The sequence below is a fragment of the Canis lupus genome, chromosome 16 (genome assembly GCF_048164855.1).
Source record: "Canis lupus baileyi chromosome 16, mCanLup2.hap1, whole genome shotgun sequence".
Lineage (NCBI taxonomy): Eukaryota > Metazoa > Chordata > Mammalia > Carnivora > Canidae > Canis > Canis lupus.
In genome coordinates this window covers 46693871-46711923 of record NC_132853.1, presented here as the reverse complement: position 1 = coordinate 46711923, position 18053 = coordinate 46693871, and the positions used below count along the sequence as shown (strand labels likewise).

Here is an 18053-nt window from a genome sequence, read left to right as displayed (position 1 = left end):
GGAGTGTGAGTCTTATGCCCTCTTGGCAAAGTGAACAAAGACCATCCTGAGGGCAATAGCTGTTCTCAGCCTTCCCTCCTGATCAGAGAGGAACAAATGGGCTGAAATTCCAGGAAGATGGGTTTTAAGTTACGCCAAGAAAGGCTTTCCAGCTCCTGTAGTATAGGGGTAGAGGTAATCAGACAAGTAGGTTTCTTAGTGCTGAGGACAAACAGAGCTACACTCTTGCAGTTTGTTCATAGTGACCTGCCCAAAAGGCACAAATACTAAGACTATGGCACATTCAGCACTTAATGCTGAAGGCATTGTGGATGTTTTGTGTTTCTTCCTCCCTGAAGCTGTCAAAGATGGGAAGTAGTTACCTTGCCAGGGTTACTTGATAGATGATGCTATGTTCTACAGGCTGGGGAGATTTTCTGTAGAGGCTTTTCTGGCAGGACAAAGTGAAAACTACCAACACAGATTTCCCATGTGGCTCTCAGAAGCAAGGTCTTATGCTGGATATGGGCATTGAGGAAAGGACTATCCATTACTTTCCCTCCAGATACCCAGCATGTGACACACAGAGATGGGGAGCTAAGGGTACAAATTGGTGTGAATAACAAGTTTTGTGCTTGCCTGCAGTCTTGCTTCTTAGGATATAAAAACAAACAGCTGGTTGACTCTTGAGCTCCTCCGTTCCTCCAGACTTCTAAGGTTTATGTGGCTCTGGGAAAGCCACAGTGGTCCTCAAACCATCAACAAAGGACTCTTCTCTGGAATATGCTTCTTTTTCCATTTGAATAACCTAAATTCAACAACCTGAATATATAAACAAGGTAAAAGAATCTACTAGATCCACTGAAAATTAACACTTACTCAAATCCATAATGGCCCCATTTCCCCCCTGCATTACATTTAAACCTCTGATTTAACAACATTACTGAAGACTAGCATTATGCTCCGAAGCTCTATTTCTTGAATTGTTCATAAATGGATTTACGGCTGCCAAGTTCTCTGAAAGACACTCCCTCTCTCACCAAGAGCATTCATTAAGATATTCCTACATCTCCACTTGCCCTCCTGTAGAGAACTGGATATTTATACCTGGAAAACTTTCACTTAAATTGCCTTAATGGGTTCTAACTAAAACACTACTCCCCCAGTGATTCATTTTTCCATTTGACTGGCCAAGGATTTGAATTATAGCTCACAGGGTAACTTCATAAATAAAGCTAGCATCTTACTTGGGAGCTACATACAACAAGGGAGTCAGAATTTTATTCATTCATTGCAGAAGCTTGGCATCATGGAGTTGCGCAGGTACCTATAGAGTAAGTTAAACCGTCAACCAAATTAGGGTCAGGGAAAATATCTCCTCTGCAGGCTAGACTGGAATGCAGACAGATTTCAGGGAGTACAATAAACCTCTTGATATGAAAACATGTTGCAATGATTTCAATATGCCCCCAGAAGATTGGTCACACAGGTCACTGATAAAAAGAGAATGCACACTACTGTTTGCCACTAGACTCTTAAGAAAACCTCAGTAGATTCTTGATAAAGCCCCTGTTAAAATAACTGAATGCCATGTACTTAATAGCAACTCAAATCTTGAGTAATTCATCAGTCCATAACTACAAAGCAAAGGGTCACATTATACAGGGGAAACCAAAACCACTGTGCCTGCAGAGAACATGCCAGGACAGATAGGAGGATTCAAGTTGAAAGAGCCAATGATGATACAGAGGAAAAACAAAGTCCCAAATTCATCACAAAAATTATCCTTTAAGCATCTTTTATACCAAGTACATCTACATCTTAAAGTTTTTCTCTATTCAATTTCATCCATTTTCCCCCATAGTGTCTTACCCATTAAAAAAAAAAAAATACTGATTTCACATAGATTTCAGCCTATCCTTTCCAGGGATTTTGAGAACCCAGTTCTACTTTATTCCTTCTTTACCCTAAATCTTCAACTTCTCCCGCAAAACCGGTACACATTTTTTTTTTTTTTTAAGATTTTTAAAAATCTATTTATTCATGATAGACACAGAGAGAGGCAGAGACACAGGCAGAGGGAGAAGCAGGCCCCATGCCGGGAGCCCGACACGGGACTCGGACACGGGACTCGATCCCGGGACTCCAAGATCGCGCCCTGGGCCAAAGGCAGGCGCTAAACTGCTGAGTCACCCAGGCATTCCCCCGGTACACATTTTTAATGCTGTGGTTATGAGAGATCCACACAGGTTCTGAGAGGTAGGGCTCTCTCACTGCCTGTGTCACCTGGAGCCACTGAATCTTGTGTCTCAGTCCTCATCGGTAACCTGGGTGTAGTTCTATCTGAATCTGAGTTGCATTAAATCCATTTATCCACATGCAGTTGTCAAATGCCACAAATGGAGCAAGCCCTGTGTAACGTTAGCTACTTTAATTACAACTGACCTCTTTTTCTTCCACTAGAGCATGGAGTCTCTCATCCCTTTATAAAAAAGAAAACTTCCCTTGACTAACCTGTTTTTCACTCTTCCCACTTCCCTATCCACAGAGCTTCTTGAAAGAGTGCCTTCAGAGCTCTCTACCTCCTCACTGAACATTTTGCGGAGATTAGCTTCCCACAACCACTGAGTTTCAGAAACAGCTTGGGCGAAGGTCCAGATGATTCAGCTGGTGCATCTGAGGTAACTGATCACTCATTCTGAATGCTCCTAAATTCTCAGTCCTAGAGACCCAACTCCTTCTTAGTCCACTAATTCTGATGGCCTATTCTCTGGATCTGTCAACATAATGTTTGGTCAGGCTCTTTCTGCCCCATATCCTATTAGGGGGCTACCTAACCCATAGTCATGGTTTTAACCACAATCTATATCTAATAAATCCCAGGAGTGCACCTTCATTGTTGACCTCTCTGCCAAGTTGGACTCAAACCCAAGACAAACCAGACATCATCACCATTTGTAGGTTTTAGAACACATGCATCAACCTCAACATGTCCAAAATGGAATTACCTGTGTGTGCCCCAGCATCCCGCTCTCATCCTCAGATCATGGAACCCCTACCAGAAATCTGGGAATGGTCTTCAGGCTTCTCCCTTCTATACCATCCACACATTTAATCAGTCAGCAAATGGCTGCTAGTTTTTCCAAGTATTTTGCAAGCCCCCCACCCTTCCTTGTCCCTACCACTGCTACTTTTGTCAGGCCTTGTGTCACCTGAAATTTTGTGAAACCAATAACCTAAACTCTGACTCCCCTCCACACTGCCTGAGTGATGTGCTAGTGTTGCTTGATGCTGTACTGCCTTCCTGTCTTTGATAAGGTAAAACCCAAGCTTTTGGATGCACATCAAGCCAACTCCTTGGGCCTCACTTTCCTTGAACATCAGATCTATATAGCACCATACTGCCCAGAGTTCCCCTGCACAGGTCTTTCCTTTGCTCAAGTGGGTCTGATCACAAGGACTCCACTCTCGTCCCTAAGTTAGCAGGTGAACCTCTACTAATTTTCCAGGGTTCAACTCTGGCTTCACCTGCAAAAAGCTACCTTTGTGTTCTCATCTGCCACACAGTAGGACTCAATCTTTACAGAACTGAATGTTTGCACTGAATACAGTAGAAGTCCTACATACAGATGTTTTAAGCATTCTTTTTAGGGGGGATAGCAGCCAACAGATAAATCTCAAATCAGAGTACTTTAATATTTGTTCATGAGGAAAAGTATGATGTTATAGGTAAATATAGATTAATCTCAGCCCCTATAATAGTTACCATTAAAAAAAAAGATTGGTGAGGACGTAGAGAAATTAAACCCTTGTGCAGCACTGTTGGTAAGATTGTAGAATGGTTAAACTGCTATGGAAAACAATAGAGATTTCTCAAAAAATTAAAAATAGAACTATCAACTAATAGTCCCACTTCTGAGTATATATCTAAAATAATTGAAAGTGATGCCTCAAAGTAGTATTTACACACCTATATTCATAGCAGCCCTATTCACAATAGCCAAAAGATGGAAGCAATCCAATCGTCCAGCCAGGGATGAATGCATAAATTAAATATGAACCCACACACACACCGGAATATTATTTGACCTTAAAAAGTAAATTCTGATATATCTGACAACACGGGTAAGCCCTGAAGATATCCTGCTAAGTCACACAAGCCAGCAACAAAATGACTATATGTCATCCTACTTTGAGATGATGTATCTCAAAGAGTCAGAATCATCGAAACCAAGTAGAGTGGAGATTACCAGGGTATGTGGAGACAGGAATGGAGTTCTTTAATGGGTACAGAGTTTCAGTCTTGCAACAAAGTTCTGGAGATCTGTTTCACAACAAGAGCAACATACTTAATGCTCTTGAACTGTATACTTAAAAAATTGTTCAGATGTTAAGTTTTAGGTTCTATGTTTTACCACAATAAAAATAAATTATAGATTGAAGTTTTGACAAATTCAAAGGGAAAATAAAAACTTAGAGATTTAAAGAAATTTATTGTGGTTTCTAACAAACCTATTTTCTTATTTTAAAAACTGACCTGGGTGACCATATGAAAATGCTATCCAACAAGTGATTCCTCATGTCTACAGCATCATTCCTCTGGGCTTTTCACAACCAAATTGCTCGTGTATTTCATCTCTCAACTAGATCTCAATCTACATGAGGAAATGCAGAACCAGTAAACAAAAATTGAGCAATAAAATTAAGTCCATGAAAAGAGCACAAGTATGGTTTTTTAAAGTAAACATAACTGCTTAGCACACTGAAATCTCTGGAAGCTTTTAACAGACAGTAGGACCCTAATTGCATAACCTTGTTTTAAATAAGTAGATGCAATTATGCTATAATTTTACATATTAAGACATACAAGTAGCATAACGCCACCCACCTCCCCATCATCCATCTGCCTTTCCTGCTCATTATTACATATGCTGATGATTCTCCCTGTCTGATTGCTCTCAATACTAACACACATCCTGCAAACTGGGTAACATTCCTTCTCTGTCTTGCTTCCTAATTGATTAAACCTAATTGTCTGATTAGACCATGCTACTTCTAGCTTCTAGTCCCCTATGATTCCTACAGTTACTCATGGAACTTTCCCAGTCTTCTCTCCACTTAAATGCCTTCCTCACTCCAACCATCTCATTTCCTTACCCACATACCTTAATCTTCCCAATTAGTCCAGCAGCAACTTTGGTTTTTCTCCTAAGACCTCTCAAAGCCACCCTGAGCCACTATTCACGTGAAAACTGATCAGATTACAAAACTGTCGTATGATCACCTACTCTGTCAGTATAAAGGGTTTCCGCATATGGCAGATAGAGTGTCTGGGTTGGAATCCCAAAGGTTTTGAGTGTTTCTCTGGCTTTAATCTTTGCTTCATTTCTTTCCACCTTCAAGGACATTGAGCCTGGACTTTTTACATGGGCTGTGGAGCCCATTCCCAGCTCTGGGAATTTCTAAGCTGTGTGATTCCATGGAATTTTTTTTTTTTTAAGATTTTATTTATTTATTCATGAGAGGCACAGAGAGAGAGAGGCAGAGACACAGGCAGAGGGAGAAGCAGGCTCCATGCAGGGAGCCCGACGTGGGACTCGATCCCAGGTTCCCAGGATCACACCCTGGGCTGAAGGCGGCACTAAACCGCTGAGCCACCAGGGCTGCCCAGATTCCATGGAATTTATCTGAGCATCAACTGTATCAATCAAACGAAGGCAGCAGCACTTGCCATAAAGGAGGTTCAGGGCCTGGTATACAGTAAACTGAAAAAAAAATAGATAGTAGTAGTAGATACCAGCTCTCTTGGGGAAGGAAATACAACAGCTATAATCCTTTGGAGTTTAGACAATATCATAGAACCCTATTCTGCAGAGGCCATGGAAAATGATGCAAAACACAGGAGTCAGACCATAATGGTATCTTCAGGATGCAGCCATCAATACTGCATTATGAATAATGGTACTGTCAATAATACCTCTTGAGTGGGTCCTATTCTCCCTATGACCTATTTCCCGTGACATGTGTTAACATTACCACAAAGCTCTAGAGTACTTTGAAACACTCAAGTCTTCATTAGTCATAACACTCATGAATGTAGCTTAGAGGAAAAAAAATAAAAACATGAAAACCCACCCATGACACATGCACCCAGCATCCCTCAATTATGCCTCAGAAAGACATTTGCTTATCAGTCAAGGACAAGGGCTCCAAAAGACAGCCTTAGAAGAAAAACAGAGAAAGTATCTTTGTATTATCTTTTCTTCAGTATTTTAAATTTTTGCATAGAAAGGACATGCTTATCATCCAGCAATCTTCTTAAAGTCCTCGATCCCAGCATGGGTTGAACTGTGGGAGAAAAGCACGCACACTGTAGATAACAATGCAAACTTATGCTAGGTGTTGAAAGGTAATTTGGCAGCATGTATCAAAAGCCTTACAGTATATTATTTGAGCCAATAATTTCGCTTCTAGCAATTCCTACTGCAAATAGACTTTCATGTAAATGATTACATAGAAAGATGTTCATCCCAGCACTACTTAGAATAAAAAATAGAAAAAATAAAGGGTCAACTAAGAGCTAGATCAAGGATGAAAAATAAGGTAGATTGTGCAGCTCTATTACGTTCCTGAAAAAATATTTAACATGAGAAAATACTTATGATACATTAAGTGTAAAAAAAGAAAAACTGTGTAAGGCTGCATTGTAAAACAGAAGCCTTACAGGTACAAATTGGCACCAAAGAATATATTACTCAGGGGCACCTGGATGGCTTAGTTGATTAAGCGTCTTCGGCTCAGGTCCTGATCTCTGGGTCCTGGGCCCAACTCCCACATTAGGCTCCCTGTTCAGCTGGGAGCCTGCTTCTCCTCCTCCCCCTGCTTGTGCTCTCTTTCTCAAATATTAAAAAAAAAAAAAAAAAAAGAACATACTACTCACACACACGAAGGCAGGGAAAGGGGATATGTAGAACCTGTTTGCAAGCAGTTTCCACCACAGCCTTCATTCCACGCCCCTAGTTTACACACACTCCCATCAGGGGTTTGCAAGACCTCCTTCATAAAGGGACTCAACCAATCCTTTGGTTTGCAGTCAAAGTGGAAAAACTCAGATAAGAATTATTTTAAGTAGGTGGGAGAACTATAATTAGTAACCATAGCCTTGCTTAAGTTTAAAATTAATAGCTACGATATTCAATAAAATAGCAGTTCAAACCTGCACTAAAAATGCTAAAAATACTCATGCTGCCTGAGCCAGTGACTTTTCCCAGTGGGAGACTTTTCAGGTTAAACATGAACGCTGGTGGAATTCCATCCCATCATTAAGGAAAGCAGTGGAAAATAAAGAATCTACAACACTGCCTTCCCTGTACACAGAATAGTCTCAGACAAAACATAGCTCCTGGGAGCCCCAAAGTTCCCAAAATTTAGCCACTCCTTCCACTGTCACCTAATACTGAGGCATCTCTTATTGCTTGTCCCCAAGGGATCCCATCCAACTCAGAGCAAAATTGCCAGGAAAAAAAAATTTCAGCTGTTTTAATCAACTGAAATAAAGTTAAGATGATTTACCGTGATGTGTGGGTATATCAGCAGCAAATATAAAATAGGTCAGTTTTTTTGTTTTTAAACTTTTAGATTTTTTTTAAGACTGAATTCATTTATTTAACAGAGGGCACACAAGCAGAAGGACTGGCAGGGAGAGAGGGAGAAGCAGACTCCCTACTGAGCAGGAGCCTGACATGAGGCTTGATCCCAGGACCCTGAGATCATGACCTGAGCAGAAGGAGACGCTTAACCAACTGAGCCATCCAAGCACCCCTAAAACAGGTCAGTTTTGAGAACTATTTCTTGTCCTCCATTGGTGGGACATTGTTTAAAAGACTACCCAATCTTAAGTGGACCTATACCATTGCCCCAAGAACTTTTAAGTCTGCGCTGTCCAAAACCGTTAGCCAAATGTGCCCAAGTCCAAACGGAGATGTGCTCTAAACACCAGATTTGGAACACTTGATGCAAAAGACCAAAAACACCAATAATTTATGGATTTTATAACATATACTGAATTAAATACTAGAATTGGTTTCACTTGTTTCTTGTGCTTTTAATGGGGCTACCGGGAAATGTATAGTTGTACATGGCTTGCCTTATAACTCCACTCAACAGCACTATTATCACCCATCAGGTATTAGTTTCTTACAGGGTGCATCAACGATCTGAAATATCCACAGGCACCCTACCCACAGAACAGCAGTCCCCTAAAACAGGACTCAAGGCTAAACATCCAGCTAGAACCTAGGGTATGTACCCCACAACCTTAAATTGGGAATGGTGAAAGCAAGAATGAGTAAATAAAGCCTGGTGCTCATCAGTCACCCATGGCAGGGCTGCTCCTCTCACGTAAGACTTTGGAGGTCTTTCCTTGCGAATTCATTCTTCCTTCCTACCTGCCCCCACGTCCCCCACACAGGCCCCACCCATGCACAGGCTAGTGCTGGATGAGCACTCAGTCCTAAGCCTGACCCAAGGATTCTGAGCTCAGTCAGGTCAGTTTCTGCGGACCTCTGCTTTCAAGAAAAGATTTTGTTCATGGTAAAATGTTAAACCAAGATCTCACTGTAGAAATGGCTTCTGCCTGCCCCCAGGGCAGCAAACTTGCCCCCCCCCCCCTTACTCATCTGCCTTCCTAGGTCCTGTTTTAAAAGCCAATGAAGGTGTCAAGGCCACCTTGAGAGAGGCCCCCCACTCAAGCTTGGGTTAGATACTCAGCCTGGAGAGGTCCCCAGGGCACCTCCAGCAGCTCCAATGTGTGAGTGACGCAGCGGAGAACCTTGAGGCACAGCAGGCTGCCCCCGCCATGCTGACCTCACACTCTGTACAGACCCATCCCTGGGGCCTTCAGTTCAGGTCAGTGGCAGGAAGTGGTGGACCCTTTCCTATCCATCAACACTCCTCTTACATAAACAGAGGGTGAGTTGGTTTCTTGGGGTCCTCTGCTGCATTGAGACCGATGTGAGCTGGATTTGAATGATAAAGTAGATTGCGTATAACGGAAGAAACAACTCAGTCAAGTGAATGATGGCCAGTGCCTGAAACCCAAAGGGGGCTGGACACCTTGAGGCCAATGAACCAATCAGAAGCCAAGGCTGGACTAAGTACTCTATTATCCCAGTCTCTCCCTGAGCTCCAGATCTTCTATGTATCTTTCCTCCACCCCCCAGTGAAAAGTCATCTACTAGAATGCTAAGCAAAGCCAGACAGTGGTTAATCCTCCCAGAATAGGATTTCAAAAGTCAAAAATCAAGACCCAGGTTTGCTAAGGGGGACCCTTCTACCACTTTTCAGGGTGCCCTATGTTCTAAAAGGCCACTGATCTCTTTGAAATTACCTCTTTTCAACAAGCTGTCACAGTTTCCACTCCAAACCAATACTGAATATTTTCCATAACTTCCTTTCTACGTAGCCAATAAAACGCCTAGCAACTCTGAAAGTGTCTCTCACTGGTCCAGAGCATGAGCTACTTGCTCACAGATGCCTCTGGTTATCATAAAGCATACACAGTGACCACACACCCCCCCCAAGTGCTTTGGGGGTGGCCTTTCAACTTCAAGGACATATTTTTAGATTTAGTAGGAACTTTCTATTACATGGTAGAAACAGGTGAAGTTCTGACTACTTGGAATAGCCTACATTTCCTTTTGTTTATGGACCTATAGAATTCTGAAGCATCATTACAAAATTAAGCCCCAGCTGTTATTAAAAGGCAAAAGTTGGATTTGTCTGTTGCTCTAAGTCACAGAGCGTTTACTAGTATTTTGCACAGCAAGGAGAACCCAGCTGACTAAGCACTCTGCTGGTCTACACAGCCCCTTTTGGCACATTAATAAACCTACTAGTAAATGCAAACAAAATTAAAGGCACTTTTTTCAATGACAGCCCGAGAGGCTAAGGAAAGAATCAATGTGGTTATTAAAAAATCACAGTGGAATCGTAAAAGCAAGAGCTCCAAGTAGGATAAAGTTGGCACTTTACAAAAATATTAACTTTTTGTAAGATTGTACCTTTTCCCTGTTGAAATGTTACACAGGGATACTGTAAACTTTGTAAGCTTGTGTCTATGCACCTGGCTCAGCTCAGATGTTACCTTTTCAATGAAACCATTTCTAATTGTTCCAGTACCAAACACCATTTTTCCTGCTCTGTACTCCCAAAGCACCTTGTTCCTCCACAGGACACTTCATAATGGCCTCTTGTTCCTTTCATAAAACCCAAATACTCAGGGATACAGTGCCATCATGTCTGCTGCTTCCCTTCTTTCGATGTGATTAAAGTGTGTGTGTGTCTAGAGGGGTGATGGAGTAAGGCATAGAAATATCCCATCCAATAAACATCAAAGCACCCACCACCGTGGTAGATGTAGGGGGATAGAACCAAACCACCCACCAGCCTCTGCACCCTGACCCCAGGCACCATCTGTCCACCAGAAGCAGCAGATGACCACAATGAATAATGCCCCAGGCACTCTACAGGGGCAAGCAAGCGGTGCTACATAAGGAGGGAGGCACCCATCTTCTCTTGGATGGAGAAGGGGGCATGCAAGTAACACATCAGGAGCAATCGCGTATTTATGGATTGAACAAATGAATCACAAAGAATATGAAGGTTGAATGGTGCCTTGAAGCATCTAGCAGAAGTTGCTCCTGTGGAGGTACAGGGTGGGCACTTCTGACACTGCAACACAAGCCAACACAGAAGGAGAGACGGCATTCTCCTACCCAAAGCTTCCAGGACCCTGGCACTGAGGTGACAGATCTAGAGCAACGGACAGCCAAGGCTCGGCTCTTGGCCAATGGGGTGGAGAGCTAGAAATGCCTGAAGGCTCATGTTAGTACTTCTAATTCTCTACTGAAAGGCTGGCTAAGGACAAGGCCCACAGATTCCTCACCTGGGAAATCCCTTTTCACCCCAGGCATAGATTCTACCAGAAGTCCCCAGGAGGATCTGGTTTCATCTCAAACACTGCTTGCCCAGAGTCCCTTCCCGCCCTTGCGGATTTGGTTACTCAGCTTCATATGCTAATGGCTCCTGGAACTAGTTCCCTGATCTTTGGGATAAAGAGGAGACCAGCCTCTCATTCCAGGGCTGGGGTCAAGATGCTGCCTACATTCTCCTTCCAGCTAGGAAGCTCTCGGTTGCTCATCCCCCCCAGACAGTAAGCTTCTGAAAGCTTGGCTTGTTGGGCTTTAAGTTTCAAACAATGTAACTCTTGGTTTCAGCTCAGGTCAAGTTCTTGCAGTTGTGGGATCAGGCCCCATGTTGGGCTCCGCACTCAGTGTGGAGTCCGCTTCAGATTCTCTCAAATCTTAAAGTCTCAAACAATGGGGAAGGCCACAGAAGCTCCTGTGAAACTCCTTTCGAAGATCCCAAAACTGGGACGCCTGGGTGGTTCAGTGGTTGAGTGTCTGCCTTGGGCTTGGGGCGTGATCCGGAGTTCCACGATGGAGTCCGACATTGGGCTCCCAGCAAGGAGCCTGCTTCTCCCTCTGCCTAGGTCTCTGCCTTCTGTCTCTCTGATGAATAAGTAAAATCTTAAAAAAAAAAAACAAAAAAACAAAAAAAACAGGTCATCTGAATAAGCAGCAGCTAAGGTAGGACGATTATGGGAACAAAGATGAGATTTTATCACAGGACAGTCCCGAAGATAATCATTGGGAAAATCTGGAATCAGAGTTTGCAGCATTTCTGCTCCACCATCCACAAAATCACTACCCGCCCTGTTGACAACTCAGAAACACATCTGTGAAAAGTTTGTTGTTTTTTTTTTTAAGATTAAAAAGCAGTGTTCCTTAAACAAAAGGAAGTTGTTGAGTGGGAGTTGACTGAATCAGCTCTTCGTTGGCTCTGGGTTATTTCACATAACCCAATTTCAGCTACTGTAGCCCAAGGAGACCAACAATGCTAAACTATTAACATGAATGTTTATATCACAATTTATATATTTTTTTCAGTTCTGGGATGCTTCTATTTTGCAAAATAGTCTGTCCAATATATTGTCCCAAGCAACTTATTTTTGCTTAGATTATTTACAATCAGATAAACCATTAATCATATGTACTTTCCGTGAATAAATGTGTATTGCACTTTCTACCAAAGAATGTTAAGACTGTACATAAAAATGAAATTTTGGGGTTGACCCGTGTGTCACACACGGGTCACATTTGTCACACAAATAGATGACCACTTTTAAACTTAACAGTCTGATCACAAAAGGTGGTGATGCCGTACCACCCTTTGCTCCTTGGCTAAAATGTGCAAAGCAGCAGTGACATGCTTCAGATAGGACCAGAGCACTGCAAAGCACACGGCTGTACCAGACCCACCACCAACCCCCATCCTGGCTCAGGACAACTGTGACAACAGAAGATGATAAGGGCAGTCCCTGAGGACCTGGTAAGTATTATTCTACTTTTAACATTCTCTCCAGTCCTCACAACCCTACAGGGATATCCTTCTGGGGGGTGGAGGGGATACCAAGGGAGAGGCCACGAAGGTGACAAGGCCAGAAGGCCCTTCCCCCCACCCCTCCAACCAAGTCTACCCAAGGTCAGCTATGTTCCTCACATGTGCCATGCTACCAAAGGAGTGGTTAGCAGATCTGTCTCCAGGAGGCACAGGCCCAAGAGGACCCACACACCTTTTTCCTTCCCCAACTCTCCCGGCCCAGCCTTTTTACGGAAGTGGAATTCAGTTCTACATTTACCTAAGTACCTTCTCTATGGAGGCCTTCTGATGGACGTCCCAGGGAGGATGTGAGCAAAAGAAAAGCAGCTTTGGGGGCACCTGGCTGGCTCAGTTGGTTAGGGTCCACTCTTGCTTTTGGTTCAGGTCATGATCTCACAATCATGGGAATCGAGCCCAGTGTCAGGCTCCATACTCAGCAGGTACTCTGCTTGGGATTCTCTCCCCTCCGTCTTCTCCCCCTCCCCCAAATTAAATCTTTAAAAAAGCAGTTTTATCTCTGGTTGACTGCCCAGCTATAAGCTGAATGAGAGGGTACCAGACTCTAAAACTGGTATAGTACATGATGCAATTTCTTAAATAAAATCATGATGGTCATATCAATGGCTTAGGGGAGTCTTTCACTGGGAAAGTCCATGGACTCTTTCCCATACCTTTTCTTCTTCTTCCACATCTGCATGTTTCTTTCTTTCTTTTTTTTTTTTTTTTTGTTTTGTTTTTGTTTTTTTCTTGCATGTTTCTTTCTTGGTAACATCATCCATTTGATAAAACATCCTCTGGCTATTATTCTCTGGTCTTAAAAAATGAGGTCACTGTTCCCACTGAAGCAAATGACAGCATAGAAAAGGCAAGACAGGACTCTGAAGACTGAACATTTGTGGCATGTTACCTCAGACTGTGTGACCCTAAGCAAGTCACTGTTCTTCCTTTGACCTCAGTCCTCTGTGAGGACGATGCAGCTGCCCCACAGTGCAGGTACTAACACACCTTTCAGGCCAGTGAGCCCCACTTAACGTGTATGCACTTTGGTGTGAGTACACTGTGCACATTTTTCCAGGGAGAGGGTCCTAATATTCTCCAAGTTCGGCAACAGAACTATGACCATGAAGTGATTAAATACAGACTCGAATCTGAGGTCTAAGCTGCCTCCAAAAGTCTTAGGTTCTGTACAAAAGAAAGTCGGATTCCACAGAAAGCTCAAACTTTACCCCCTTCCCCTCTTTCTCCTTCCTTCTCCACCCTCACAGCCTCTATAAGGTCATGACACAGACTGTCATGGAAGCTACTGTGGGGGCCTTTACCCAGACCCAGGGACCTCAGGGTCATGTGCAGTCCATGCCTGCTCCATAGTCACCTCCCACTTTCTCACACACACACAAGTTTTCTGCTCCGTGATTTTAAAGCCGAGATGCCTATTTTCAAGAGGAGGCTAACACCACACCAAGAAAGGAGGTGAACAATGAAGAAACAAGGGTCTAGACACCATAGAATAGGACCAGTTGTGATAAGGAGCCAAGGGCAATACAATGGAGTCGGGGGAGGGGGGGGGCCCTCTCCAAGGTAAAGTAGGGAGCAATCTGGAAGATGTGCAGAGCAGGCTGGCAGCACTCTAACTGCTGTATCAAGGCTTGCTCTAATTTCCTGTACATCTCCACCCTGCTCAGTCCTGGGGCTCCCACCAGAGAGCAGGCAGGCCTGCAGCAGAAACCACACAGCTCAGAGGGAACCAGGGGGGATGACTGCCAATTAAGCAGCAGTGAAGCCAGTGATGGCTAGGTCCACCACCTCCATGCTCTCCAGAGAAGCCACTTTCCAGGTGACCCTTCCTCCCTTAGTCCTACAGGAAGGTCAAAATGAAGAGCACCCTGGACGGGACCATCAAGACTCTCCACAAGGAGAGGGCTGTCACCAACTCAGGGGACAAAGACACTCTCAAGATACCAGGTGCTTCCCAGGCACTGCTAAGAGCCCCTCTGGCAGCCTCACTCAACTCTGCTCCCTTTCTAGCTGTCCCACACAGTGGAGATGGCCAGCTATTAAATATGATCTGACCCTGGGACAGCGAACAAAGCTTGCCTTACCATGTGCTGCAAGCAGAAATCTCAACTCCTTGGCCTGCCCTATCATCCATCAGTGCAGGACCGCACACCTAACTGGGCCGGGCACCACGCTTGCCCTCCAACCCCACCCACTGAGAAGGAAAATTTATCTCCCAATGGTTTTCCTGTTTTACCTGTCAGTCATCCAAGTGAGTCTCCCCATTGTTCATCAAACCGGATGTACCTGCTCATATGCAAATGTCAAGCAGCATTAAACACACAGAAGATAACCTTTACTCCTGTTCAAGTGTATTGTATTGAAACAATGAGGGAGAAAATTTCAACCACAAATCCAAAGACCATTGAGGTTCTTCACATTTCCTCATTTCTTCCACAAGAAAGCTGTAAAATGCACTTGTCACACCAGCATTTCATTAGATGTGTCATTAGTCAAAACCAGAGATAAGTAGAAGGAAATAATGAACTTGCCTTTATGCTTTATGCTTTAAAAAAACACATACACACACACCACACAAAACAAAGAAACTATGCCTTTCAAAGAAACTATGCCTTTACTAACTAGTGGAAGAGTAATTTAGTGCAATATTAGCATAGGACAACTGGTAGTCCCCATTGAAATTTGAATTGCACATTTTTTAAAACTAGCAATCCAAGTCTTTTAGGAATATATATATATATATATTTTTTTTTTTTAAGATTTTATTTTAGAGAGCACGTGCGTGCACACAGGGGAAGGGGCAGAGGGAGGAGAGAGAATCTGAAGCAGACTCCATGCTGAGCACAAAGCCTGGCTTGATGCCACAACCCTAAGATCATGACCAGAACCAAAAATCAAGAGTCAGACACTTAACAACTGAGCCACCCAGGCACCCCATGAATATATTCTTAAGTGTGCAAAGATATTTGCAGCCAGGGCTAGAGCTGACAATTACTGAGTATTCACCATGTTCAGTCACTGTTCTAAGTGCATCATACACATTAGCTATTTTACTACTCATAAAATCCTCTAAGGTAGGTATTACAATCCCCATTTACAGAGGAGAAACCTGAGGACAAGAGCAGTAGAGCAACCTATTCAAAGCCAAAGAGGCAGCAATGGGTAGAGCCAGGAATTTAAACCCAGGCATTCCAAGCACGTCACTGCAGCTCTGTTTAAAAGTCACAACACAGCATGTAACTTAAATGTTCACCGGTAGGAAAGTACTAAATAAGTCACGGCACATCCACAAAATTTAACACTACAAACTATTGCAAGGTTTCTATGTGCTGATGTGGAAGCAGGTCCAAGATCTCGATGGTTAGTGAAAAAGCAAGTTGCAGAATTGCAGGATACAATGTGGGTTTAAAAAGAGACACTTCAAGCAAAATTCTGAAACAGTATACTAGAGAACTCTACACCAGTGAAATGAGTGTATGGCAAGAGACAGTTTTGTTTTGTTTTTTAATATATTTTGTACCCTTCCATCTTTTTTTTTTAATCAAGAGTATGTATTTTACATTTTAAACATGTTTTTATAAAAATAAAATTTATAACTTACCAGTGATACCACACAATGAAGAAAATGACCAAAATCCCATGTGCAAGTGTGTCTGATTTGGAAGTGGCTAATTTCCAGTTCAAGTCTTACACCTGATTCCTACAAACAAAAACCATGGTCTTTGAGACTCTTCTATAGTAAATATACTACTAGTCAGAGCAATTTAAGTACTTGATTCAACGCTAAGATTTTATAATCTCTACATTCAACATGGGGCTTGAACTCATGACCCCAAGAGTCATGCTCCACAGACTGAGCCAGACAGGCAGTCCTGGCTCGTTCTTATTTTAAACTCTAGGGTGACAGGCAGAGGACAGAAAGTAGCACAAAGCGTCCCATGAACATAGAATAAGGAATGACCCACACGCTTTGTCTTGGTCTATACCCACTGACCCAAACAGACAGCATACACTACATAGCTCTTCCACCTAAGTCTGCCCACCTGAAACAAACGAAGCAAAACTGCTTCATCAGAAAAATACAAGAAGTAAAGTTTACAACTCAGAGGAAGGAGGCAGAGTTAGCAAAATCCCGATCCAGGCATTTACTTGCACATCCTAGCAACTAAGATAAAGTAATTAGAATGAAAAAAAAAAAAAAAATCAAAGTCAGTTTCAAATAAACTTTAAAGAAACATCCTCAGAATGGTTTCCCTTCTCCCCTCCCCCAGAGAAGAACAAAACATCAAGTAGGAATAGAACATTTTCCTCCGAAAATATTTTAAGGCAATTTTTCATTGTTCTCCTCTATTTGTAATTCCATCGAAAACACAAGAAAATCCCTACTTTAACAGGTTTCTGAAGCCCTCCTCTAAGACAAACTGCTATTCCATAAAACAGGCTCACCACTGATGAAGTGAGGTCATCGGGGGTTTTATTCCTAGCCAGTGCTTCAATGTCAAGTAATTCATAACCAAGACCAACAGTCCATCAAAAGGTACCGCTCAACTGTAATCCTCTAATCATTTCAGTAGAAAATTATACTCTGAGCCATACAGTATGGGTTTAAGTTTATTCACCCATGTTTAATATGTAATTATCGACCATTCTGTGTGCCCAGCAAATACACGCTGTACGAAATGCTGGAGAGGGTTAAGTGCTCCATAAAATGCACAAATATAGAGATAAGTGTAATGGAACCGTAAATTATACCTAAATATTTTATTTATATATATATATATATATATATAATATATTTTAAGATTTATTTATTCACGAGAGACAGAGAGGCAGAGACATAGGCAGAGGGAGAAGCAGGCTCATCACAGGGAGCCAGATGTGGGACTCAATCTCAGGACCCTGGGATCATGACCTGAGCCAAAGGCAGACGCTCAACCATTGAGCCACCCAGGCATCCCTACCTAAATACATTTTAACTAGAACTTTAATCATTTCATCAAAAACTATTTTACTTTCTTAGAATAACAGAAGTTTTCCATGATGCTTCAAATGACTATGGTTCTTCAGAAAGTCCTAAAAGTTGAAACTATCTTAATAAATTTCCTTATAGTCAGCACAGGCATTATTCCACTGAACTAGAATTTGTCATAATAAGCTTACCAAATAGAAATAGATAGTTGTAGAATAGCTTCTGATGCCCATGAGGATAGTGGCTCTCAGTCTCGGGGAGAAACAAGATTTCTCACCAAAAAGCACACTGTAAAGGACTAATCAAAGAAATACCACTTCTTTGCCTACTGAATTAGAAAAAATTCTTTTTACCCTAAACATTAACGCTTTATGTTGGCAAGAACACAAGCCAACAGGAAGTCCGTTCACTGCTGATCACACCCTGAAATTAGTACCATGTCATTGGAAAGCAGTATGGAATTCTATGCCAAGAACCATTTAAAAATCCACCCCTTAGAAAAACACGAACATTTGTCAATCCTACCTTCAAGATAAATTGGCAATTCAGAAAAAGCCAAATGCACAGAACTGTTCATTATAAGTCATTC

General features: G+C 42.5%; 1 protein-coding gene across 2 annotated transcripts in view; it reads right to left on the bottom strand.

Annotated features, from left to right (window-relative positions):
- The window catches only part of PRKCA (protein kinase C alpha), a 395469-nt gene that overhangs the window by 313529 nt on the left and 63887 nt on the right, over positions 1–18053 (bottom strand). Inside the window, exon 1 of one of the 2 annotated variants that reach the window (XM_072781077.1) lies at positions 16097–16151. The exons of the other annotated variant lie outside the window; for it this stretch is intronic. Within the exon in view, the coding sequence (XP_072637178.1) occupies positions 16097–16136 (40 nt within the window). The 5' untranslated portion in view covers positions 16137–16151. Of the gene's footprint in view, positions 1–16096; positions 16152–18053 lie in introns of those variants that run through there. 2 annotated transcript variants of the gene reach the window in all.